At 41.8% G+C, this 10,062-nt stretch overlaps 1 protein-coding gene across 1 annotated transcript; it reads right to left on the bottom strand.

The window, feature by feature from the left end:
- Window positions 1-224: 224 nt before the first annotated feature.
- Window positions 225-7,484, bottom strand: LOC110323705 (arylacetamide deacetylase-like 4). Its single transcript, XM_021201056.1, has 4 exons — window positions 7,253-7,484; window positions 5,210-5,426; window positions 3,938-4,001; window positions 225-1,123 (listed from the first exon to the last, which is right to left on the bottom strand). Exons 1-4 carry the CDS (start codon window positions 7,418-7,420, stop codon window positions 349-351), a joined length of 1,224 nt encoding a protein of 407 aa, XP_021056715.1. The 5' UTR covers window positions 7,421-7,484; the 3' UTR covers window positions 225-348.
- Window positions 7,485-10,062: the final 2,578 nt, after the last annotated feature.

The raw sequence follows: 10,062 nt of genomic DNA, 5'->3' as shown, positions 1-10,062 counted from the left end.
AAGAGGGAGTCTGAGAATGAATTTACAGGACTTAGGGGCATTAGATAAGATATGGTATGTGCATCAAAGAAGAGCAAAGTTTGGAACAGTTTTGTATAAAACATGTAGCAAAATTCACTATTTTATATTTTAAAATAATAAAAGAAAGGGTTAAAAAACTAAGACTCACCCCTAGCCTCAGGCCAGAATTCTTCTTGGCCATTCTCATTCAAGGTACCAGAGATGCTGTCATATCTTCTATATTTTATTTTATTTTTTAATTTTAAGTTTCATTATTCTTTCCTGCTATGGATTAGAGGGAGGCCTTGTGCATGCTAAGCAGTTGCTCTACCACTGAGCAGCAGTCATTCATAAGTCTTTTATATAACTGACTACAGCATTCATTATGTTCAAGCAACAGGGGAATGAGAAATGCTTCTTATCAAACAACACTAAGCATCCATGAAAGCCATCCTCCACATGATGCCAGGTCACAGGAACCCCCTGGTCTTCCAAGCGCTTCTTATAGAGCAAGGAATCATCACGGATAATGTCCCAATGAAGGCTCACTAAGAATGTCTCAGGAAGCTGAGCAATGATTTTATCATCTGCTATGAGGGGAGAAATGTCTGTATTCATGGCATGTTTGGTTTCTAGATAAGCAGCCTCATTAAAAGGTGCAGGTGACTCGGGTGGCTGGTACGAAGTCCTGAACCTTTTAGGGATGTTGTCAGGGCTTAGCCATTTCTCATACTTCTTCCAGGCACTTGGAGATATACAGGCACCTGCCAACATGGCATCTTTCCAGGAGAGATCAATGGCCAGATATTTACAAATACAAGTCATCATGAAATCTTTGGTTAGGAATGGGATATTTTTGTTCACCAGATGTGATGGGGACTGGAAATAAAAGGTCTGCAGAATTGGATAAATCAGGACCTGAGCCCGGATCTTGGGGATATCTGTTCTATTCAACACGGTCTGAATGACAACAACTGCAGCCGCACCTCCAATGCTCTCTCCACAGATCACGACCCGGGAGGGGTCTATCCCATAGGCTTTCAGAGACTTCAGGAAGTGAATGGAGGCATTTATGCAATCATGATATAGAGCAGGATGGTGGTAATAAGGAAGCTTTCGGTACCTACAGAAGGAAGACAGAGGACAGCACATCAGTGTGTGGGCAGGAATTACTGGAGGCTTTTTGAATTGCATCCTCTACTCATTCAAGAGTCTACTTGATTTAATCTTCTGCATGACCCTAGGAATTGAAGACAGTCATCCCTATTTTCCCCTACATGAGTTTGAAGAAGCTGCCAAAAGTCAGAGCTGTTGAAATTCTCTATTCAAACCCATGTTTTGATCAGATAGTGTTGACAAACCATGCAAGTTGGAAACTGTTGGCATTGGAATAGAACAAGGACTGTTAAAGGCTAGGTTCACAACAAAAAAAGACATGAAGATAAAATCCAAAGTGTAATGACAGAAAATAGGCAACAAAAAGTTTGGCTGATCCCACTGTTCCTGTAAGAAGAGATAGAGGAAAGAATATTGAAATCAAAGTGTAGTTGCTTTAATCTATAGGGGGGAAATGAGAAAAAAGGGGATGGAAAGGGATGAGCAGGAAGGGGTGGAGGAAAAGAGAGAGAAGGAAAGGATAAGAGAGGAAAGGGAAGGTGAAGAAAAAGGAAGGGAGGGGAAGAAAGAAAGAATGGAGAGGAGAGGTAGAGGAAGGAGGAGAGAAAGTTCTCCTTATGTCCAGCATATCTCAGGCATCTCTCTCAGGCACTGTCCACTGAAGGCCCTTGACAGATCAAAGCTCCTGGTCCTGGCCTGTATGATAAAGATAGCTAAGTATGAGCCTGTGAGCAAACCAGTAAGCAATATTCTCCTATGGTTTTGTTTCAAGTTTTTTGCTAGACTTCCTGCCCTGCCTGTGACCTTGAATGCTTATAGTCCCAAGGGCCTCTTGCTTCTTTGCATACTTCCAACTACATGTGTGCATGTACTCAAAGATACACACACACACACACACACACACACACACACACACTAAAAGCTTTAAATAAATACATACATAAACAAATAACTAAATATCAAATGCTTTGTGCTGGGACAGAGGGAAAAAAAATCATTCAGGGCATCTTAGCTATTGGACAGACCTCACCCATGACAGAATCCTGGATAAAACTGCAAACTTGGTAGAAGACTTTTGCTTGAGAAGATAGTACTGCCAGGGTACTCTGCTTGCAATGGTCTACCTAGAAAATTGCCTTCTCAGGATTCATTTCCATGACTAGTTGCCCAGACTCAAAGTCCAACATGGACATGTTCTAAGGGAACCGGCTAGTGGCAAGGTAGGCGTCATCCACGTGATGCTGAACATGCAAGCAAGTGAAATATAGTCACTTAGTTGTAGAAGCTTCCACCTAGGTCCAAAGGTAAGCCTTGGAGACCAAGTAAAGTATAAGACAGTTGGGATCATGAACCATGCCCATGAGAAGGAATGTGTAAACCTGTGTGGTAAAGGCTATGCTACAATAGAGACATGAGGAAATAGAAGATGCTGGGAATTTGAACAGTATGATGAAGAACAGCACAGGCAAAGATCAGATGAAGGCTAAGAAGGTAGCCAAGCAGACTTCAACCAGCAGAGATACAGAAGGATGAAAGCCCAAATTTTTTGAAAGTTGAGTCATTCCTCCATGTACCTAGATAAAGGCAGGAAACTATGAGACCCAATTTGTTCTGGTATGTTTTTTGTCTTTCTTGGACCTAGCTGTTCCCTCTATAACACCAAGTCTTTTTCTGTGAGTGAGGCAGTTTGTCCTGTGGCATTGCATGTTGGAAGAATGGAATTTGCTCTTTTAATTATGTGGCAGTTCACATCTGAGAATTAGCCAAAGTTGCAGAAGACTTTGGAATTGAATCTCTGAACAAAACTGGGACTATTGGGGCTGGTGAGATGGCTCAGTGGGTAAGAGCACCTGACTGTTCTTCCAAAGGTCTGGAGTTCAAATCCCAGCAACCACATGATGGCTCATAAGCATCTGTAACAAGATCTGACACCCTCTTCTGGGGTGTCTGAGGTCAGCTACAGTGTAATTACATATAATAAATAAATAAATAAATAAATAAATAAATAAATAAATACATACATACATACATACATACATACATACATACACACATACACACATACATACATACATACTGAACTTTAGTAACCACACAACAGAATTTACACCAGGCTGTTTGAAAAAAAAACTGGGACTATTAATCTTGAGGACTATTGCACTATATATATTTTGAGTTGGCCATCAGTCTTGGATGTGCAGTGATGGGATTCTGTGTAGATATAAAGTCTCTCTCAAAAAGTCTATTTAGCAACTTGCTTCCTAGATATGGATCAAATCATTGAGATACAACTGGACTGTAGAAGTCTGACATTACCGGTGTGATAATTCATTCATTGATTTATAAATTGATAGCATTATTGGAATGTGGGACTCATTGTAAGATATAGACATCTCAGGGTGTGTCTTTGAATGGCACCTTATCTCTGGCCCCTTTTTTCTTTGCTTCCTGACTACCATAAAGGTAATCACATTTGCTATATTATACCCTTTTACTTTGAGAATATTCTACCCTATAGAATAGCAATGAAGCAAATTGACCATAGACTGAATGAAGTTTCTGGAACTTTGAGTCAAAGTAACCTTTTCCTCCTTTAGGCTATTTCTTTGGTATTTGAAATAATAGCATTTTAAAAAGTGAATGAGGGTAACTAATTTTCACCATGGATAGTCCACTTACCCCCCAATGATGAGGCCCTTTTCTCATTTGCATGATGCTATGTCCATATATAAGAGTTTCTCTTGGGACAAAGACAAAGGACAAACTCCTTGTGTTTTCCCCTGCCCTGTGGATAAGCCACCCACTGTCTGAAACTACTCACCCCACTGACACCAACACTGAGTCTGTCTCTCGAGCCAGGAAGGTACACAGGTTGTGGTGAGTGTCTGCAAGAAAAGGCCAGGCTTGGTGTACTGCAGGAGGAGGGCCCACAAATCCCCACCCAGTATTGGGAAAGCAGCTGATACGGTGACCATGGACTGATATTTCTGTTCCTAGTCTTGCCTTTCCTGAGGACGCCCAGGTAACCATGTCAATGTAAATCCAGATATCTACCTCCATTAAGTCAGTCTCAGAAGGGCAGATGTTATCCATTTTCTCCCATTTGTGGGGCCACACTTTATACAGATTTATGAAATCATATGTGTATATATAAGATTAGAAGTAAATTTGCCTAAGGGGCAAATGAGACCAATGAAGAGGTGAGAAGACAGAATGCAGTGGTATACAGAGGAGGTATACTCAAAGTATATTATATAGTTGTGTAAAGAATGACTGTATGCAATCCAGTATAATTATATAAAAGCAAAAAATATTTAGAATAAACTCCTATGTTGTGTTTGTACAAAGCACTCAGCCTGGTTATCTACTGTTTTCATATGCATGCTTTGCTCCTTGTGGAATTTTCCCCCTAGTATTTTTTAAAGAGTTTATTTTTTAAGCTATGCATATGTGTGTATACAGAGGATATGTGGACCTGAGGAGTGGGGAGGTCGGAAGAGGATATCAGGTCTCCTAGAGCCGGAGTTACAAGCACTTGTGAAGTTCTGGATGTCCTCAATGGGGACTAAACCATGGTCCTCTGCAAGAGAAGTGAGCACTTCTAACCTGTGAACCATCTCTTCCTTAGTCTTGTTTTGAAGTACAATAACCTAGAGGTTGACTTTCTAGAGTCTCTAGTTTTGCAGTCCAGTTCTTACTGACTTCACCCAGATCTTCAGCTACGCAGCATTGACTCTTTTCCATTCCTTGGTCCTCAAATTTCATTTTTTTTTTTTTTTGAGAGACTGACTGATTAGAAAACCCAACGCGCTGTGATTCTGAGTCACTCCCTATTCTACGCCCACATTGTCCAATCTGAAACCATACACTCTCTCATTTGTGTACTGTAAGGTCCAGCCTCCTACTTTGATTGGCGGGCCAATGAGAGCAGGGACTGAGTCTAGTTCTCTGCACTCTGGAAATCCACAGATGGATAAAAGGAGCTCCAATATTGCTGGCTGTGAATCCCTCTCAAGATACCATCATGGAAAGTGGGTTGAGTTGTGGAGGTTGTGAGGTCCCTCTCCTTCTGCACTATAGGGATGTTTCTTACCCAAGCTGCCAATAATTGCTCCTCCTCCGTGGAAAAAGAGGATGCCTCGTCGGGGTTTAGGGGAGGGTGCCTTGGGGCAAAAGAGCCTTACAGGGATTGTGCCAAAATACAGGTCCTTCACAAACACACCAAGGTTCTCCTTTGATGTAAGCCTGTCTTGTACAAAGCGGGAAAACTGAGGCATGGAGCAAATGTTCATCTTCTCAAGTATAGACCCCTATAGAAAAGTGAGAACAGTTAGAGAATTTCAAGATGTCTCTATCCTTTCTACTCTTTACAAGCTGCCCTTGTGGCTGCCCTTCTCAACTCTGCTCTGTACAAAGCTTCCACTTGAATGTAGTACAACTGGTTGCTCCAAAGATGCATGAATATCTAAATCTGTTCATGAAGATCTAGGGCCTGGGAGATTTGAACAGTAAAGAAAGAAGAACCATTTTCTGGCAGTCTTTGTAGAAAGACCTACGGCCCAATAGCTTGGTGGAAAAGGCAGCTGATGGGGAGGGTGTAATCAATAGACCTGAGGTCATGACCACTGTAATTCCCAAAGAGACAAGAAGCAAGACTGGAACCTGAAAGTTATGTATGCCTCTTCATAATGAGCACTGTGACCACTATAGGGCTGAGGCTGTGACTAGATTAATGAATTATCTGTCACTTGTTAACACATTCACTGACACAGCCAGCATGGATAAAGCAAGACATAACAGTGGACCTCATTTGCCATATTTGATTCCTATGGTATTGTTACATGCTTTCCTCCCTCAGTATGAGAAGCACTGATGACTTTAGAAGATGATCTGGATCTTGGATGGTCCCTACACAAAGTCTCTATGATCTCTACTAGATAGACAACATTTGTCATCTTTTCTAAGTTATTCTTAGGATAGCAGAGTTCCTGAGCCATATTCTCTGGGAAAGTATCTCAACATATTCCTATACCAAGAAGGGAAGAATAAAATGACCTAGATTTCCATCAGTCTGTGCTGAGAAGAGGCTAGATGAACTCAATAAACCCTTCCAGATTGCTCTGCCCCCAATAAACTATTGATTTGTTTTTTTGCCACACTCAAATCCTAAACTCCTTTGACTTTATTTGTTTAACTGTCTTTTCAATTATGTCTTTTCAATATTTATTTTTATTTTATGTGAATGAGGATTATTACACCAGGTGTGTACCTGGTTCCCATGGAGGCCAGAATAGAGCATCGGATCCTCTGGGAATTGAAATGAAAGATTGTCATGAGTCTTTATGTGGGTGCCGGGAACTGACTCAGGTCTTCTTCAAGAGGACTAACTACTGAGCCACCTACATAGTTTGGTTTAAAGATCTTCTAAGCACTTAGGTTATTCACTTCTTAATAGTTTGTATATAAGGAAGCCCCTACTCCCCCACTCTAGTACATAAAAAGCTATAATATATCAAATTAGTTTCAAGTTAATTTTTCTTTTGTCTAGTTTCTTGTAATTCAGGATTGAATTTAAGACAGGATAAGGTTTTTCATCTGTCCTTACTAACTCTATATTTTTTTTCCACTGGCAGAAACCCTGGCCTAAGAGATATTAAAACCCCAGGACTCTAGCTCACAATGGCTATCCCTGCCCATTCCAAACGGATGAACAACCAAATGCTGTACCACACCTCAGAAGACTGAGATCACATATCCCTAACTGAAGGATCTTATTTTACTGATGAGGAATCAGAAGGATTTCAACCAACCAGGTAAGGACTTAATCAAGCCAGAGTCACAAAGGACTACACTTTCCCCATCCAATTTCTGGCATTTGTAAGGGATTCAGACTGTTCTCATCAGAAACCAACTTCCCAGTTTCATCTCTGCTGAATCTTGTTGCGTGAAGTAAAGGAAGTGAGAGGGCACACACGGTTCGTGTTGTTCTTAGCAGGTCCTCAGCATCTCGCCTGGCATAGCACTACAGACCAACGCACATTGGTCATTAGATTGTGTAAATCTTTGCAAAACGCTTTTCTCAGGCTGAACTTCAGTCTACCCTGGCAGGACGTGATTATTAAGAAACAAAATTTACCCATGTGGTTGTCAGAAGAAAGCAGTAGTGTAGCATCCGAAACTTCAGAGGGTGTGGAATGGAAGGAGGCACGTCAGTCGTAAGGAGGTGGTCTATGAGAACCCACACATTGACACCCAGGACCAGGAGACACACGGTCACGAGGAGAAATCCCACCAAGTAAAGCATGGCCTTCGTATTCCTTCAGAGGGAGCTGAGGAAAACATGTACCCTGGGAAGACTTCATGGGACTTCTCTCTCACAAATCCAGGTGCCTTATAACCTTCAAAGAAGCACCATGGCCTAACCTCACCCCTTTTCAAACCCATCTAGATAATGGAAGGATCCCCATGTGAACTGATTACAGCAAACCCCAGCTCAGAGAAACTCCTGTCATGCCAGGAGAAGTGGAGCCCTGGTACAATGTCCCCAGGGCAGAATAGTTTGTCATCACACCACCCAGGCAGTCACCAACCTAGTTAGGAGACAGGTTTGGAGAAGGGGTTCTCTGGAAAGTGATGCCAAGTGACAGTCAAGTCCCTAGGAACTGGAGGAAATTTACAGAAACTATGTAAGATACTCTGTGACTCTCCTCTCAGGTGTGAAATCAGAGATTAAGGTGGTGAACCCCAATAAGGAAAGGCATTGTGCAGTGTCTAGAATAATCCATTCTTCCCCAACCTCACCTTTCCTCTCTACTCAGTAGCCTCATTTGCTTACAAATAGAAACGAGTTTCACAATTTCTCCTTGGACTCACCCCAACCTTATGTCCCACATGCACATATTTGGAAGTCTAAGCCCATGCAATCTAAACATATTTCCATAAACTAAATAAGCTAATTTTCAAAGATATTTTTAACAACTTTTCTATGAGCATATTTTTGTATGTCTGTGCACACACGTGTGTGCATACTCTTTCATGTGTGTGTTGACATGTGTGTGTGTACACATTGAAATCGGGTATATTCCTTAGTTGCTTTCTACTTTATTTACTAAGGCCATGGACTTTCTCTGAATCTGGAGCTCATCGGCTCTAGCCTGCTTGTCCTGGGGATCCCCCGTGTCTACTTTCCTACTTGTCTTCCTACCATCATACCTGCCCAAATTTTAAGTGCTCTGAGCTTCAATTCTCCCATTATGCTGTATGAACTGGGCCATCTTCCTAGCACTGAGCACACTTTTAAAAAAGGTAAAATGCAAAATCCAATGCCCGAGTCCACAGCCACTTCCTTTGCTGGATTTTTGATGCTAGAGCGACTTTCAAGCTCTGATATGGGTTTTCCCTTCCTCTTGGGTTAGGGTTAGGGTTAGGGTTAGTTCACTTCAGAATCTTCTAATCCAGTGGCTCAAGAAGTTCATAATAGTCATTAATGTGCCACCTATTAAAGGACTCAAAGGATTATGGTACAGGGTCTTTGTAAAGTGTGTGATAACACCCTAGAGGCCCTAGGTTTATCCCTCGTATGAACAATAAGAAGTCAGTCCTTCAAGGTTATTCATCCTCTGGCATCAGTACTCCTTGCTGGTGGGGTAGAGAAAGGAAGGGAGGAGCATCATACTTGTGATTGTCTTGAGATGTAGATAAAGAGGCACTTACGTTACACTAAGCATAATTTTAGGTACCAAGTACACATGAATGGGCGTGTATGTTGGCCATTGGCAGAATGCTGATGCTTGTTCTCAAAAGATGTGTATCACCTGTATAGCAGGTGACCATCATTCAGGTAATGGTCAGTGTGTGTGTTTGTGTGTCATAAAGCTAAGTTGGTGTAAGGATCATGAGATATGACGGCACTGGCGGAGATGGAGAGGAGCAGATGCAAGCATGGGTACCTTTATAAGAGAGAAAAAGAAGGAAACTACACAGAGACAAGGAAGGAAGGCAGCTTAAAGCTTTAATGGGAAGAGGTGATATTTCTATGAGCCAGACTACACTGTGTACCACAAGGAGCATGAGGAAGAAAGACACGGGGTCTTATACTCAGACACTGTGCCTACATCTCCACGGCTCCTCTCTGTCTTTGCTTACACTGGCACCTTGAATGTATGTGGCAACATCTTAAAAATTATACTGGAAGTTGAACAGGTGGAAGCCTGTGTTAGGCATTTTCCTCTCACTGCATCTTGTCTTCTATATGATGTTCTCAGTCAGTTCTGCACACCCTCCCAGCCATGATGAATGGGAACTTCTGAAATTTTGTTACAAGCTATACCTGTTTCCTTTAGTTAGCTATTCCAAACTATATCTCTGCTTCTGTTAGTTGTTTTCTAGAATATGTTGTCACAATAGCATCAACAGTGATTACTCACATTGGTCTCAGAAAAGCTATGGTTGTGGGAAAGTGAAAGGTAGCCAGCTCCTGTTTCTTTAGTTCATTGCATCTGGGGAGCAGTGGGACTTGGAGCTTCTATTGGTGCATAGAAAAGACAGACCATACATAAACTACTGACCCACCTCCACCATGGAGAGGAGAAGTTCTTCCCTTTCCTGTGATGAGAAAGAGCTGTGCTGACGAGGGTAGGGCAAAGATTTTTCTAATAACTAGAAGGCTATATAGGATCACTAGAGAACGCTAGCGTGTTACTTCATTTTCAGACACTTGCCTAGGGCACACTATTATTCCTAACATGCAGGATGTAGAGGGAGGAGAGTCTCTACAAGTGTAAGGCCATCCCCAGCTACATAGTGAGATCATATGTCAAAGTAAGAAAAAGGTTTCCTTTGGAGACAAGGACACAGTCCAGGCTGGCCTTGAACTCAATATGTGGCTGAGCTTGAAAATGCATTTCTTGAAATGGTCTGGAGACCATCTGGGATATGAATATGCAT

Source organism: Mus pahari, chromosome 6, assembly GCF_900095145.1.
Source record: "Mus pahari chromosome 6, PAHARI_EIJ_v1.1, whole genome shotgun sequence".
In the NCBI taxonomy this organism is placed as follows: Eukaryota; Metazoa; Chordata; class Mammalia; order Rodentia; family Muridae; genus Mus; species Mus pahari.
The sequence above is the reverse complement of the archived record's forward strand: the minus strand, read 5'-3'. Positions and strand labels throughout refer to the sequence as shown.

Bases quoted from the DNA above. Each gene is read 5' to 3' on its own strand.
- LOC110323705 (XM_021201056.1), bottom strand. From the start codon at position 7,420: ATGCTTTACTTGGTGGGATTTCTCCTCGTGACCGTGTGTCTCCTGGTC. The intron at 5,427-7,252 runs GTAAATTTTGTT...ACTTTTCTATAG, and splicing joins TTCTTCTGACAACCACATGG to GGGTCTATACTTGAGAAGAT. The intron at 4,002-5,209 runs GTAAGAAACATC...CTTTTCTTGCAG, and splicing joins AGCAATTATTGGCAGCTTGG to ACACTCACCACAACCTGTGT.